The sequence below is a fragment of the Erigeron canadensis genome, chromosome 2, assembly GCF_010389155.1.
Source record: "Erigeron canadensis isolate Cc75 chromosome 2, C_canadensis_v1, whole genome shotgun sequence".
NCBI lineage: Eukaryota > Viridiplantae > Streptophyta > Magnoliopsida > Asterales > Asteraceae > Erigeron > Erigeron canadensis.
The window spans coordinates 37,485,419-37,502,437 of NC_057762.1; the positions used below are offsets into that span (position 1 = coordinate 37,485,419).

At 31.6% G+C, this 17,019-nt stretch overlaps 2 protein-coding genes across 3 annotated transcripts; both read right to left on the bottom strand.

The window, feature by feature from the left end:
- Window positions 1-145: 145 nt before the first annotated feature.
- Window positions 146-4,444, bottom strand: LOC122589227 (nitrate regulatory gene2 protein-like). The gene is made up of 4 exons (XM_043761486.1): window positions 2,560-4,444; window positions 1,792-1,997; window positions 1,388-1,611; window positions 146-1,137 (listed from the first exon to the last, which is right to left on the bottom strand). The coding sequence occupies exons 1-4, from the start codon at window positions 4,295-4,297 to the stop codon at window positions 456-458; spliced, it is 2,850 nt and encodes a 949-aa protein (XP_043617421.1). The 5' UTR covers window positions 4,298-4,444; the 3' UTR covers window positions 146-455.
- A 6,090-nt stretch (window positions 4,445-10,534) lies between these two features.
- LOC122586955 (V-type proton ATPase subunit B3-like) lies at window positions 10,535-16,239 on the bottom strand. 2 transcript variants are annotated; one of them, XM_043758997.1, is made up of 15 exons: window positions 16,135-16,239; window positions 15,638-15,698; window positions 14,945-15,000; window positions 14,660-14,758; window positions 13,422-13,481; window positions 12,971-13,082; window positions 12,557-12,765; window positions 12,272-12,403; window positions 12,048-12,185; window positions 11,817-11,967; window positions 11,652-11,734; window positions 11,474-11,521; window positions 11,312-11,365; window positions 11,094-11,177; window positions 10,535-11,000 (listed from the first exon to the last, which is right to left on the bottom strand). In XM_043758997.1, the coding sequence occupies exons 2-15, from the start codon at window positions 15,690-15,692 to the stop codon at window positions 10,815-10,817; spliced, it is 1,467 nt and encodes a 488-aa protein (XP_043614932.1). In that variant the 5' UTR covers window positions 15,693-15,698; window positions 16,135-16,239; the 3' UTR covers window positions 10,535-10,814. The 2 variants fall into 2 exon arrangements, with proteins under 2 accessions (XP_043614932.1, XP_043614933.1); XM_043758998.1 differs by having other exon boundaries at window positions 15,638-15,713.
- Between the last annotated feature and the right edge of the window lie 780 nt (window positions 16,240-17,019).

Sequence of the window (17,019 nt, forward strand, 5' to 3'; positions counted from 1 at the left end):
ACCCGTACTGTCATATGATATGAGGATATAAAAGGACACATTAGGTATGAGGAATCATCGTATTAAAATATGACAATTCACTGAGGACCAACAAAATTACAATATATAACAAGCATATACCAAAATCTTATATTTATAGTCATGCTTTTCTCATAAAATAATGAAGCATATTTATTTAGACAAAATAAAAGTAGCAAAGCTATCATATGTACAAAAACTTCTATTAGCAAGAGTACTGTCTGAAAGGAATTGTTAGACCATCTAAACATTTTGGATCTCTACAAAACAGGTTCTTCTAGTTTCCTCTCAATTGCCTAATACGAAGTGCTTTTTATCGATATCACTAGTCTAGCAAAATCGGTCCTAAAATTTACTGATACTAATAGGCCAAAAAACCGTCTAATGAATTAGTAATAAGCATTACAATTAGCTTCACAAATTTCCTACATAGCCTGTTATTGCAGCCTTACGTGCTCATGAGCTTTTAAAGCGTCACAGGTAAAATTCTCTAGGGCCTTGAAAATTGGAATTACACCACCTTGTAAACTGCCTGAACCAACATTCTTAACTAACTTCATAGCTTCTTTATAATCCAGATCTACTGGGCTCTCAGATGGAACCATTGACCCATGTGGTTCATCTGGCCCAAGATTTTGACGTTTTCTTGCAAAATCCTTGGCAAGATGTTCTTTTTTTAGCATAAGTCGTTGTATATCATCTTGTCTTTCCAGCAATTGCCTTAAATTCATAGCGAAGTTATTCATTGCTTTGGAGACTCGTTCTTGTGAAACGCTTTTGATCTCCCGCTGCCAATCGTTGCAAATGATGAAAATTGGAGGAGCTCCTAACCGACCCGGGGAATAAGGAACCTCACCATCAATAGTTGTTTCGGGTTCATGATCAATGCATTGTAGTAACCACCCATTTAAGGAATCCACATATGACTTCTGAGCATTAATCCAGTTATTAAAATGCTGGGCCCAAGTTACAAGTCCTGTTTCGAGCTCAAGCGTGGTTCTCAAGCTTGAATCTCTTTCGATGCTGGTGTTTGCCCTTAAAGTCCGGCTTCTGCTCTCCATGATAGCTTCAAACTGCTTTCGGTGACATTTCACAATTGATTGCCACATTCTTATCAGTCTGTAGAGCACAATTAAAGATAAAGTCACTTAATTTGTATATGACGGGTCTAATGCAATTATAAAAAAGATGGGGTCTAATTTTAGCAGCTTGAGGCAGAACTTCAGAATCTCAAAAGGAATAGCAATAGCATATCAATAGTTTCATATATGCAAATCAAAATCTTAAAGTCTAAGATACAGATAAAACAGAAACCCAACAAGAAGGTACAGTCTTAACATTTGGGAGAAACATGAAATCAAATACATACCCATAGATCAGCTCACTGACTTGTGGATGAAGTTCCATGTCCCTCACTTTGTGTATCTCGCTAGATATGGCATCAATAGTTTTGATAGATAAATTAAGTTTAGTCATCAAGCTTTTTATAGAAGCCTCTGCAGCTTCGATCTTACTATATTCTGCTCCAGATTTATCCAATTGAGCCAGCCTCTTGTACATTTTTTCGTACATCACTCTTATCCTCTCTTCATCCTAAAACCAGACCAACCACCTGACGTATCAATTCCAAATTACTAAAATGAAATCTGTAATAAAATTACTAAAAACAGAGCTGTGGTCATAGTTACCCATTATGTTTCTTTCTGTAAGATACAGAGAAAATCAAATATTTATGTATAACTATTCACTATTTCGTTGATAATGATGTCTTACCTTTACTTCCTTATATAACTTCTTCTCCCACATATATAGCTTCTCCAAAGTAGAAGAAAGTTTAACAGACCTATCTTCTGGGACATCATCCACCTTATAGGATCCTGCTAACTTTATAACTCGAGACCTGGAGCTGGCAGATTGTATGGGGTGGTATGAAGATGTCGAGGAAGATGCCGACGGATAGAAAACCTTGGATAGTACAACTACAAAGTGACATTTATAATTAATCTGTGATACAATTGAAAACCATAAAGCAGATATCTACAGCATAACATGACAGGAAGTACTTACAGCACAAGAAAATATAGGATAACATATTTTGTGATAATATGCTATTTCACATGAAATAAAGATGTTGATACAAATTATCTAACTTACAACAGTATATTTAATCATGAAGATTAGAAATCCATTCTTACAATGAGAAGAAATGATTGGAGATCATGCAAGGAACCTATGCGAACTTAAAGTGTTTATATTAAGCGGATGATTATGGAAGGCCAGAAACAAACTAAACATTGTGCAAATTGTATCAATGTATCATATATGTAGTTTATTAAAAAACATTTTCAAAATGCATACGTTTCTATGAAACAATTTGTATGGAAAATAAAGGTATCAAAACAAATGCAGCAAAAACATGATTAAGAAATATAAGTAAGACTAGGAAAATAGTAATAGTAATAGTAATAGTAAATTAGTAATAGTAATAGTAAAGCCTTGGATGTACTACATATAATGGTGATAATTATAAATGATCTTTACCCTTAAGAACAGCAAACCTTGATTGGTAAGGCAACTTCCCAGCTTCAAGCATCAAGGCAACTTCTTTTCCATAACTAAAAGCAGTCTCGAATTCATCCTTGATTTCATTAACTACCTCGTGAAGATCCCGAGAACCATGAGCAGATAATGTTGTAAAACTACTCAGAATAGAGGATTCAATCTCTGGTGTTGACCCCTCATCTATATCAAAACTTCCCCCTTTTTTACCCTCATAACCCTCATCCATGCTATGTAAAACAACTGTCTCGGGGCTATGTTTGTCTAATTCAGTGTTAACCGAATGTGCCCCTTCATTATTTTCTGATGGTACTGAAGTATAATTGCCTTCACTATGTGATGTCTTCGCAGTACCTTCGCTTTTCCCAGGCGGTATTCTTATAGAACTACCCCCAGTACTACTGGAAGGCTCCCTCCATGAACTGCCTTCACTATCTTCTTTTCGTTCACCTATACTTCTCTTTGTACTAGATGTGTGCCCCTTCACAGCATCTTCATAATGAGACTCGGTTTCTGTTTCTTCTTCCAACTCAGGAATTCCCTCCCGCCTCCTCACTATACTGGAATCGGGACTACTACCCACTGACTCCTCATACCCATATTTAAACCCGTATTCATTATCATATGCATCAAAAAAGTTGAGATAATCAGATTCCATTGGTGGAGGAGGCGGTGGAGGACTTTTGGGTTTCTTAGGTTCTTGGGGAGCAGGTGGCATGGGTCCCCCACCATAAGAAAACCCATACCCATATGCACTTCCATATGGATCATAATGTGAAGGATCAACCCATTGAGATGTCTCCTGAAATCCCCTTGTTTCCCCGGGTTGAATCACAGTACGGCTAGCTGGGGCAGATTTTTTCATATAATTAACATACTGATTCGAATATGAATTTGAACCCGGGTTCCCATTATATCCATTGTAAGAATCGAAATTCTCTTGATACGTACCCCAAGGAGGTTGATATTGCGACGCGGATGGGTTAACCGTATATGGGTCATCCCCACCCCCACCTCCACCCCAACCAGTTTGGTTTAATCCCCAAGGAGGCTGATATGGCAGTACAGACGGATTCACCCCATAAGGTTGATACGGCATTGGTCCTCTGCTATTTAAAAATGGGTCACTCCAATTAGCCTGTTCAGGTCCTCTATAAACCGGTATCTCTCTATTAATCAAATACGGGTCATTCATATCCATCTCATTATATTCACGCGGCCTGTTATATGACGAAAATTCTTGTGGCTTATGTTCAAATCCACCATTATCATCATGATGATCATGCTCATGCTCATCATCATCATCATCATGTATATGAATATGACCATTGTCATGACCATGAAAATCTGAACTCATATCAGAATCAGAATCAGACCCAGAACCCACATGACCCCCATCATGATTATGCAAAATCGAGATCGAGCCCGAAGAATCCGACCCATTATGCTTAGCATTCTTACTGCTAATCTTACCTAAATCAGATGGCAATGTAAGTACAGGTGATGAAGCTGATGATGACAATGAGGGGGAAGGTATAACAAGCTGTTCATCAACAAATTTTGAAAGTGCATAACCTATATCTTTAAGTGAATGAAAATAAGCTAGATGCGAATTCGATAAATCATACCGATAATCAGCTGCATTCTTTATCAGTCTTTTTCTTTCTTTACACCTTATTACCAATGGCAGATCATCAATTTTTGAAGCTCTGCACCCCATTTATCCAAACACGCACACACACACAAAAATATCATCCAAAACCCTAATCCTAATTTCTGTATCTATGTGTATAGCTGTATATATACTGAGATTAAATTGTGGGTATGTAAATTCATGCTAAAAAGATCAGATCTGTAACATAAAGTTCGAAACTTGTAATGAATAATGTAGTGATTCAAGAGTGAATTTTATGATAGTGTTAAACCCTAGATATATATGTGTATATAGGGAGAGAAAGTGAGATGTAAGTTGGGATTGAAGAAAATTCAAATGTGAGAATCAGCAAAGTTGAAATTTTTGGCAGTGATTTTAATTTGTAATTATTATTATTTAATACAATATATTTATTATATACTATATTTAAATGAGATTAAATAATAAGATATTGAGATGTGTGATAATGGTCATGTGCTTGAACAGAGATTTGTAGAGTAGAACAAAGAAGAAGAAGAAGATGATGATGAAGGTTTGTGAGTTGAGTTGTGCATGTCTTTTTGAAAATTAAAAAAAGTGGCAATTCCTTTATATATAGGTATAAAGTTACCTTTTATCTCTACTTTTCCAAATAAAAAAGCCTTACCAAATTGACATTTTATATATGTTTAACGAACTTATGTAATTTTCCTATTTTTATATTTGAAATGTGTTTTAAAAAAAAGCAAGTTATTTAAAAACTCCCACTTTCCGTATCTATAGTTTGTTTTATATAATAGAGTTGTGAGAATTATTAAACTAAACATTTTTTAATTTTATATTTATTATTGTAAGCTTAACAATTAAGATATTAAGATTAAGAAAAGGTATATGGTAAGAATGCTATTCCAGAAAAAAGCTACATGGTAAGAAAAGGTTATTTATATGGAAAACATGTGAGAAAGAAAATGACATGTAGACTTTATGAGGTTGGACTATTTAATACGAGTATTTTAATGTGATCAATTTAATGTAATTTTGACTAACGAGATATATTTATACTCCTTTATAATTTTTATTACGAAAATAATTTATTTTCTTAAAAAATTAGTTTAAAAATCATTTTAATAGCTTTAGTTAGTGACATGTGAATAACACTAATTCTCTTTCCAACTCGTACCCTCTGATTTCCACATGTCACAGTTATTATTATATCAACCTTTATTTTTAAAAAGTGTTAAAAAATAGTTAGATGCAAAAGTAATATATTACCCTTAATAAATTCTCATTATAAAAAAAGTTTTTATAAATTACCAAATTTGTTTTTAATGATTTGATTTTCACTCTAAACAAAGACGTGCCTAAAGGGGGGGGGGGGGGGGGTTGTTAAGGCTCCCGTCAAAATTTAAATTTTGTTATGTATTTTTAAAATTTTCATGAATTTTAAAAATTTTCCTATAGATTTTTAACATTTTGCTCTCTTTTACATTTATATTTCATAATTTTTTTAATTTTGCCCCCTCTGAAAACTTTTTCTCGTATCAGCTCTGACTCTAAACTTTTATTTTAATAATTAACATTTTAAGTCTTTATCTTCTAAAATATTTCACCCTCAACTTTACATCAACCTACACCACTTAACACCGTCACCACCAATAATTCAATCACCGACCCCACTAGACCATCGTCTCCGCCACCGTTACCATATTGCGCGGGTACTATGCTAGTTATTCTTAAGAAATTTTGTTTTTTTCAAAATTAAAGAACGTTGTAAGATTCAATTTATGATGTTCATATATATTGAACAAGCTGATAATTTTATAGTTCTTCTAATCTAACTCTATATATACTATTATTTTTATATATTTGACTAAAATATTTGTCGATATTTTTTTTTAAAAAAAACATTGACTATAATCTATTATATCCTTAATTAATTATAACTTTTCAAGTAAAATATGTTTTAAATAACATAATTTATAAAAAAAAAAAATTATTACATAACAGTTATTTTGTTATCTATCTTCACTATATCATTTTCAAGGTCGGATTTGAGGGTGTTCAACACGCGCAAACGAACATGGCCTAGTCTTTTTTAAAGGCCCAAAAGTTTAATTATTTGTTTGTTAATATTGAATATTCATATAATAATACCCAAGAATTATAATTGGATATTGTGTTTCTATTTAAAATTACTCATTATAAAAAAGGTATTTTGTTTTTCTATAACAAAGGAATACGTAAATGATATTGATAAGTTTTTGATTTTGCTTTTGTAATGTTTTTTGTTATTTTAATACAAGAATTTCTTCATATAAAATTCGGTTATTTTGTTTGTACCCAATACCTTTCACTTAGTAAAATTTTTTATTTAACTAAAGGTCTTTATATTCAATACAATGTCTTTAAAATCCATGAGACGTCCATGATATTTTATAGATGGTTAACTTACACTTCAAAATATAGAGTTTTATTAAAGATATACATGAAAAAGTATTCAAGCTAAAATAAAATTTACTCGTAAAATGTTATCAAAAGATATACATGCAATGAATTGAAAGAAAAAATGTTCCGAAACTTGTGAAGGTGTTTTGTTATTTAAGATGACGACAAAGTTTGATTATAGAAATATATCGTATTGTATGTATAGTAATGTGGGGTGTGTCAGAAAATAGAAGGTGGTGGAGTCTGCCATAGATGACGGAGGATGTCGCAAACTAGCAACAATTATTGTTTTGTGTATGTTTAAATAATATTTGTGTAAAAGTTATTATTTAATTTAAAAAGTTATAAGTTTAAATTTTAACGAGATTCTTGTGAATTTTCTTTTTTCTTTCTTTTGAGGGGAATAACATTACATGATAAATTTGGACTGATAAACTTGGGCCGTCTATATTTGCAAACATATAAAATCAATTTCTGTCATTGTGTATTTGTGTTAACTTGAATACCAAACTTTAGTCTTGTTGTTAAAAAGAATATTCAATAATATATGTGAAGAAATTAAAATTTTATTTTGTTAAGATGAAACTGCCTCTCAAGTTTGGTTTGAAACATAACTTTATTAATAAAATTAATATTTTGATTCTTATAATTAAAATCAAATGTTACAATTTAAAAATTATTTTTCAATCTTGATCTTTAATTTTAATTCAATAATTAAAATCTCTTAAACTTGTATAAGTTGTTAACTTTAAAAAGATTCTAACCTTGTTAGATCTTCCTATGAGGTTCAAATGGTAGCTATTAATTCATTATAAAAAAAATAATCTTAATATATATTAAAAGACAACTAACCTAATTTTAATTGATTAATCACAATTCTTAATTTTTTCAAATTAAGTTATTAACCATGTGACTAAATTATATATCTCTATTATATGAAAACAAAAATAAAAAATTCGGATAGAAAAGTTCAATAATCCTTATCGTAGCTAACGACAAATGCGTTAACATTCTCTTAATATAGGACTCTTAAATCCTAATTGAACTATAATTCTTTTTTAACGTGATGGATCATAACTACCAGTATCACATTCTAAACTTTGATAAACGAATGGATTAGAATTGTATGAATAATTGTATGTTGCAATTTTTCAAAATTAATTTAATAGTTATTGTATGAATAATTGTATGTTGCAATCTCTCAAATTTAATGAATAATTGTATGTCTAAATTAATTTATACTTTTTGGTTTCTATCACCAATTTATACTTTAAACTAATTTAAAAATAACTAATAATGTCCATATACTAACAAAATCAAATATACTGAAATTTAGAGAGTTTACAACATTCGGATTAATACAAATTAATATTCATATCAACATTTTATTTTATATTATTAAAAATTGTAATTAAACTAATTATAATATTGTTGTTATTCGTTATTGTAATCAGATTATATTTAGAATAGTCATTGTTGTTATTAATAATTGGAATCAAGTTATATTTAGGACACAAGTTTTTCTTATATAAAGTCAACCCTACAAATAAAATCGCAACACAAGAGATCATTAAAAATCCCACGAACCAACTGCTACATTTATTGTTCATATAAATCATGGCTAACAAAAATAAAATTATTGTTTTTTAAACATCAATGAGAACTCGGTTAATTGTATAATCAAAGTTAAATATATTGCTTATCTGGAATAGTTTTATAAAAGAAACTCTATTACACCATCCAACCTTAATATGATTTGTTATTTAGTATTTACATTAGAAATAAAATCACAACACACGAGATCATTAAAAATCCACCAACCAGCTACTACATTTATTGTTCGTAAAACCCATGGCTAACGAAAATAAAATTATTGTTTTTTAAACATCAACGACGGTTAGTTGTATAATCAAAGTTAAAGATATTACTTATCTGGAAAAGTTTTATAAAAGAAACTCTGTTACACCATCCAACCTTGATATGATTTATTATTCAGTATTTACATTTGAATATCTCAATTTATTTTTTAAGTATAATTTCACATTTAACGTATAGGTTTTATTTTATTTCATATACTAATTTTTATAGTGATGATTTTGTGAATACATGGGTCTAAAATTTAGTGTATGTCTATATATGACATATATGTATTAAAGTGCAATGATAGTTTCTCGAGGTACGCATGGCTTCCGTCTAGTTCTACTAATGGATTAAACAATTTAGGAACACTTTACATTATTAGCTAAAGGTCCTGTTGGTTAAATTTTTTTTAATACATAATATATTCTTTCCAAATGACCTTCACTTTGTTAAAAAATAATCACAAAATCAAACTTTACATTATTAGCTAAAGGTACTGTTGGTTAAAAAAAAAATTTCTATATCTTTGTCACTATAGTTTTGTCTTCTTGTACTTTATTGTTGTACGACATTTTATTTTTAATAAATTTTTGTTGTTTATATGTTTACTTTTTTAACTTTATTATATCCTTTTGAATTATAAAATCAAAAAAAAACAAAAAAACAAAAACAACAACTATAACATTGATATTTACGGTCATATTTATCTCTTATCAAGCTATGTATGTTTTTTTGCCTTCTTTTAAAAAAAAATCACGGGACAAATACGTTGTATGTTAATGAGAGTAAGTACCCGTATGTTGCGGCGGTGAGTTGATGAGAGTGATAGGTCTTAAAGTGTGATATGTTATAGAATGTGATAGTCAAATACCTTAGCCGTTCGGGCTCCGCCCTCGGATTTAAAAATTCGTCGAAAGTATATACATCTCTAATGAAAGAGCATGAAAATTTAAGAATACCCATGTAATTTTTATAGTACGGTTTTTAAGATAAAAGATTTTAAATGAATTAGGAGAATAAAATGATTTATAAAGGAGAGAAAAAAAAATGATTGGTTGAAATTTGAGGAGAGAAAAAAATAAGTGGTTGAAAAGTTTGAAAGTTGAAAAAATTTGAAGGAAACAAGTACTTTATAATGTAGTAGAGATAGTGATAATGTCTTTTAAAGTGGTCCAAACTAGTATGGTAAACATTTACTAAAGAAGAAAGGATTTTAAAAGAAAAAAATTAAAATTGTCATAAGAATATTTCGTTTAGACAGTTTAAGTCAAAGTTTCCATAAGATGGACGACAACACACATCCTATGTTTTTTTTTTAGTATATATCAGGAATCATCATTTTTTAAATCAGCAATCCACATTCTTTGGTAAATAATTGTGCCTTTGACAACATGAGATGGCATGATGCAACTATATTCAGATTTTCACCTTTTGTATAACTTGTAACAAGTTACAATCGATTCCTTCTAATATTTATTTGCCTTTTTGCTATATCATGGATTTAAAGATTGAAATAAAGCAAGAAACCTTTCTCTTTTTAGCCCATCATTTGAAATTATGAATTATCCTTGTGTTTTGTACATGCTAGAGTCACAAACCTACATCTTAGAGTAATTAGGTGTCAATTCCACACCATGGAGATCTTCATCAAATAATTCATAACATCTATACATGGTACAAAGTTTTCAACACATCGAAGACACCCAGGGACCAGAATATATAGTGAAAGGCACATTTTCACAACAAATAACAATATTAAAGCTTTTTAACGACAAAACTAACAATATTTTGGTTAGGAGTGTCGGTCATTAGTCGATCTTAGTTTTTGATTCAAGACCAACTATAACCATCCAATCTCTAAGCATGCAGCGCAAGTGCGCAACCTATTAATAACTTGAACCACTTACAAAAGAGGGCTTTTAGCATGGCGGAAAGTAAACTAAGAGGTTAGGAATTCAAGTCTTGTTTAGGGCAAGTGTTAATATGAACAAAAAAATAAAGGAACTTGAACCAGTAAAATAAAGAATCAATTTCAAAGTATGCTTTCATCTGTAAATATGCATATATGTAATATTGTAATGTAATTGTCATGGGAGAGAACAAATAGTCTTGGAAAACATGATTCTCATGCTAAACATCTCGCGAGTTGGATCTATACCAAATAAATATCCTAATTGCCTCTTATCGAAAGTATCAGATCTTGGGCTTTCAACAAATTCAAATTAAAACATAACCCTTATTACAACAGCACCAACGTGGTGAAGAAAACTATGGTACAAAAGCTTTGTCCTTTGTCATTTTAATTGGTAGCTTCACGACTGTAGAATGCATCAAGGGTTTTGGCTGGTATACGGTGAAGAAGTTCACGGGGGAAGATACGCAGAAGTGTCCATGCTAAATCAAGTGACTGGAAGATGTTTCGGGTGTCATATGCTCCTTGAGCCACAAACTTCCTCTCAAACTTGTCCAGAAACTCCAAATAGAGCTATTCCATTTATAAATCAAATATCACTACTAAGTCAATGAATGTGTGTATGTGTGCATTACAAGAGAGGGAGAGACAGAAAGAGATGTGTACCAAATCCTCAGAAGAAAGAGCTTCTTCTCCAACCACAGCTTTCATCGCCTGGACATCTTTCCCAATGGCATAGTTTGCATATAGCTGAGAGCATACAAAAGTACAGAACCTCGTTAGTCTCGCTTAATCATAAATGTTGTACTCAACGGCAGTCTGAATCAGAACCTAGGTCATTTCATCTAAGAAGTTGACCAACAAAGACACATTGGAATCTTTACCTGGTTGGATACATCAGAATGATCTTTGCGGGTCATCCCCTCACCAATAGCACTCTACAAATGTACGAATTTCATTAAATAAATGCTTATTGCAAAATAAATTCTTGACCCAGACTGAGTACCATATCTGAAGCCATATATAAAGCACAGCTTAGGGCTTACCTTCATCAATCGAGATAGGGATGGAAGCACGTTGATTGGTGGGTAAATCTGTAAATTTTCATCATACAAACATGTAATTTGCAATCCAAAAAAGATTGATGTATGCATCAACCTCCCTGATAAACGAAGGTGTGTTCTTCTATGTGGATTTACAATAACAAGAAATTTACAATCTTACCTGTCTGTTATGGAGCTGTCTATCAATGTAGATCTGTCCCTCAGTAATGTAACCCGTAAGATCCGGAGTGGGATGTGTAATATCTGATGATCAGAAAGTTTAATAAAACTTATTACAGTGAGAAGAAAACAGGGATTTATACTAATTTAATTAATCGTGTCAAACCATCATTAGGCATAGTCAGAATTGGAATTTGGGTGATGGAGCCTGTTCGGCCTTCGATTCGTCCAGCACGTTCATATATTGTCGCCAAATCAGTATACATATACCCAGGATATCCACGCCTACCAGGTACTTCTTCTCTAGCAGCAGAGACCTACAATTACCATACTACCTTAGCTATAGCTTCTGAATGGGAATAAGAGAAGGCAATAAGTGGAATTGCATGATATATACCTCTCGAAGGGCATCAGCATATGAACTCATATCTGTTAAGATAACAAGAACATGTTTCCCACATTCATAAGCCAAATATTCTGCTGTGGTCAGAGCAATACGAGGAGTGATGATACGCTCTATTGTAGGATCATTGGCCTATAAATCAAGTGATAAAATCTTTAAGGCCGCCACTAATAAAAAAAAAAGCAGATAACAAATGTAAACAAATATAGGGGACTTACAAGGTTCAGAAAAAGAGTCACTCTCTCCATAGATCCATTTTCCTCAAAATCACGTTTGAAAAACTGTGCAGTCTCCATGTTCACCCCCATAGCCGCAAAGACGATAGCAAAATTGTCCTCTTCTCCTCCACTCTGTAAAAGCAGGGGAAGAGAAAGAATGGTTGGATCATCAAAAGTGAAGTGGTAAAGAAAACACAATAAGATTGATAACTATTAATGTGGACAATATAAATACTTAATGGCCCATCATGTTATAATCACTATAAAATAACAAGTAATTGTTACCTCAAGTAAGTTTTCTGTCTTTTCCAGCCGCTTAACTAAACCAGCTTGACGACAGATCTGAGCAGCTATTTCATTGTGGGGAAGACCAGCAGCAGAAAATAGAGGAATCTTTTGTCCTCTAGCGATAGAATTCATGACATCAATAGTAGAGATACCAGTCTGTATCATTTCTTCCGGATATGTTCTCTCACTAGGATTGATAGAACTTCCTGAAACAATAACAAGTACTAATATAAATACTAATACTGATATATATGGGTCTCATTCGGCCTACAAAAATACTTTGGGAGAATGGTGCTTCACTGAATTCTGATCAAAAATTTTATAATGGATTAAACTTTTTGATAGTTGCTACATGGTTTAAGAGAAAGATCGATGCCAGAAACTATCCTGTATAGGCATACAAAATATTACCAGATATATCCAGGTAAGCCTCTGGCAAAATTGGAGGACCATTATCAATTGGCTTCCCAGAACCGTTGAATATGCGCCCAAGCATATCCATAGAAACAGGAGTTTTTAACACCTACAAAAATGGCAAGCACATTATTGAGCAATATAATGCATACTTGTATGTAATAAAACAAAGCAAAAATTAAGGTCTATTGGAACCTCATTTAGCAGTTCATAGAGAAACATTTGCACAAGATAGAAGCAACAGGAGACACAGGATATAGAACATTATGAATGGAAGAAAAGCACACATAGAAGAGCGTAAAGATTGATTAGAATTTTACCACAAACAGATATTAATAAGCAAATTTAGCAGGAAAAACTACATGAGCAGAATGCACACAACAAATCCTACAAACAATTTCTTTTCATTAATAACTTATTTAACAACGGAAAAAGGAAAATCATGTACCTCTCCAGTGAACTGAACAGTGGTAAATTTATTGTCAATTCCAGATGTTCCTTCGAAAACCTGATCAAATGAAAAATAATATTTGCTTTAGGTAGAAATAATACTAGAAAACAATTCAAAATTTCAATAATAGGATGTCAAACTTAGCGAACAAGAATTGCAGCAAAAAACTTATTTTACAAAATTCTACATGAGGCATAGGAGAACCTCCAACATACCCTTCATAGCATGATTACTTCATGTCAATTACTTAAATTTCGTTACATATGAAGCCTAAATTGCGTTACTGAAGCCAATCAACGGGCATAAAGATGTAGGCAACATGCTTCCGAAGAGGCAAAGAGGTGCCATCTATACTATCTTTAGTGTAATCTATGAAGTTATCCCAGAGGAAAGTTCATAACTTTGAATATACTTCTTTTAATAGCAACGGAATAGACTGACATCATAGTGTAAGTGCATAGGTTTCTGCTATCAATAAGGTTAGAAGTTGCCACCAATTGAATTTCACAAGTGAGTAGTGACTAGATCTATTTCCAATTTTACAGCTCTAAGAAACACACTATGCAAAATAAGCCTGCAATGAGCCAATGATCGTGGAGCCAGAAAATGAGAGAAATTAATGTTCATGCTATGTGGACTTCATCCTCCCATATAAAGTTACAAATTAGAGCCAAAATTTAGGCAATGTAACTGGATTGGCTATCTCGTTTAATAGCTTTTCTTATACTGTTTTGTTCATCAATATCGGAGCAGCTTCATCACGACTAGTACAATATGCCTTCAAAAAGTCATAGTTTTGGCATTAGATTGTGACACTTATACGTACATAATTTTGGTAAGGCATCAGAATGCAAAGTTACTGTGTCACAATGAGAACAAGGATATCATTAACAGCATAGAAGCATAATCTGAAGCACGTTTCACTGAGAGCATTAAGATTTCTAAAATACCCTACAGAATTAAACACATGCCAATTTCTCCCACTAAGCTAATGTTTGAGGACCATAAAAAGAATGTAGATCATCTTAAGGTATAGACTGCATGTACATGAGAGCATGATGCAAGATGCAAATTATCAAAAACATATGTCACTGGGAGTATTAAGATAGGAATCACATGGTAATGAATCGAACACATGTAAGTATCTCGTCTTGAGTAAATAAATGGGAGCCATAACATAATGCAAGTCAACTGTTAGTCATCTAGAATGTAGACGGAAAATGCCAAGAAATCACCTGAACAACGGCCTTCTCTCCGTCAACTTCCAAGACTTGACCACGTCTAATACTTCCATCTCCTAACCGGATATTGACAATTTCTTGATACTTAGGTCCCTATCAAGTATAAAAGAGAAATGCACTTCTTACTTAATGATCTGGATTATCAACATAAACATGCCTACTATATCATATATACAAAAGAATCCCGGTTGTCCATACTGTCCAAACACATTTGTGATCAATAATAATGACATCGAAGTGATAATAGTAAGAGCGCTTAAGAAAAACACAGAAACTAACCTTCACTTTATCAAGGATGACCAGTGGTCCAGCAACTCCAGAGACGGTTCTATATTCTGAGCAAATATCAAGGAAAAGGATGTTCAGAGTCAAGACATCAAGTGAATTTGAGATGGAATGGTTTTTATTAGTCTTTCCAGATAGCAAACAGAATTTTTGGTTTCACACATTCTAATCAATCAATCGAGGTTAAAAAGCTCCTGAAAACTGTAGTTTAAATCATGCTTTCCCCTAGATATCCAATCTACTAAGAAACATATACATAGTGTATCAGAAACATATCCGTATGAACCTTATCAGATTATCCCCATGTTCTTATATCCCACTTCTAAAGTTTCAAACTTTCGATAGAAAATGTATAAGTTAGACATTAGTGGAAGTATGTTGGAGTTGAATGTATGTCTCAAATTACTAATACTTAGCTAGCAAGAAAGTATGCATGCTTCTTAGTATAGACGTTGGTGTTGACAAGAACTAAAATGCAGACTATAGTATCACTTAGGTAAACAGGAGAAACCAATTCAATCAACAAAGCCATATCATTTACAATCTGTATCATTTCAAAAGTAAAAAAAATAATGCCACGCGATAAATCCAACATATATAGATAGAAAATTGAATTTCGTATCCATCTTTCTAAAAACAATACCAATGTAGTTGATCCAAACATGTTGGAATAATATACAGTCTTACCCATTCCGATCTCGAGCGTTCCCTCGTCCACGCCGTTGTTTTCAACCACTCCCATATTTACCTGCACAACAACACACTTGACACATTCAATTCAAAACAAATTAAATACAATAAATACAAGTTATGAATAATAATTAAAAAAAAATGCATTGACTGAGATAAAAACAAGGTTTTAAAACAAAACATGTTACACTTTGCAAATACACTGACCATTATATAATCAAATAAAAAAACTACGATCTAACATTATATATAAATATAGATATAGTTATATAGAGACATGAACTAGTTAAGAACACTGATCAGATTTCAAACATCAATAGTTTGACCTCAAAATTACATACTAAGATATCAATTATATAATATTCATAATATATATATATATATGTGCGAGAATTCTATTCATATATAAAACAATTACATAGATCTATCTAAGTATATGATGATAAATAAGAATTTAATTAAGAGAAAATGAAATGTTTGTTAGTTAGATTCACCTTGTTGTTTGCGATTTTTCAGATCAAAAAATTGATGATATTTTGTGACAGGGAGAGAGGAACACGACAGTAAACAACCTACAATGATATATATAAGTTATCAAGTTTCCGTCTGTTTTCGTTTTTTTTTGGCCGTGTTCACGTGGTTATTATTAATGATAAATCATAATCATATAAAGATGGGAGGTGATCCTATATATTATTGTGGTAAATTTGTTTTTTTGATATTGTATCTCATCTAAATGTTTGAAAAAAATATAATATTACCATTATGTATTTTTGAAAGTTAACCACAACTTTGGAAATCAAAAACCGTAATTGAATTGTTCTACATTAATTCTTTTGGTTTTGGATCAAACAATTCGGTATGATTTTTCGGTTGTCTTTTTTTACACTTATATACTACTACTAGTTATGTACGGTAGCTAAATTATAATAAACAGTAATGATAAATATAATAGTATATGTATATTTAGCGTTTTGGATTACTTAAAATTTTTAAAATCACATTAAAATCAGAACTTGTAACCATTCTGGATGACAAATAACTTTTGTAATTTCGGATCGTAAACTCAAAATTTGAAAGTCTTCATGTTAATAACTTATTATAAGTAATATAAGTAATATGACTTGAAGAATTGAGAAGAAAAAAAAAGAAACAATTTATTATAATATCTTTTATATTAATAAGTCTAGAGTTAAAGTTTAATTCTAACTCTAATAAGGAAATTGAATTTATATATAACTAAAAAAAACTAATTTAATAAAAAATTAAATTAAAAAAATACGTGTCGTTTTAAGAATATGTCTATCATATTTTAGTTTATTAATAGATGTATTGAGTGAGTATATTTCTAGTTGCATTTAATATCAACAATTTATTTG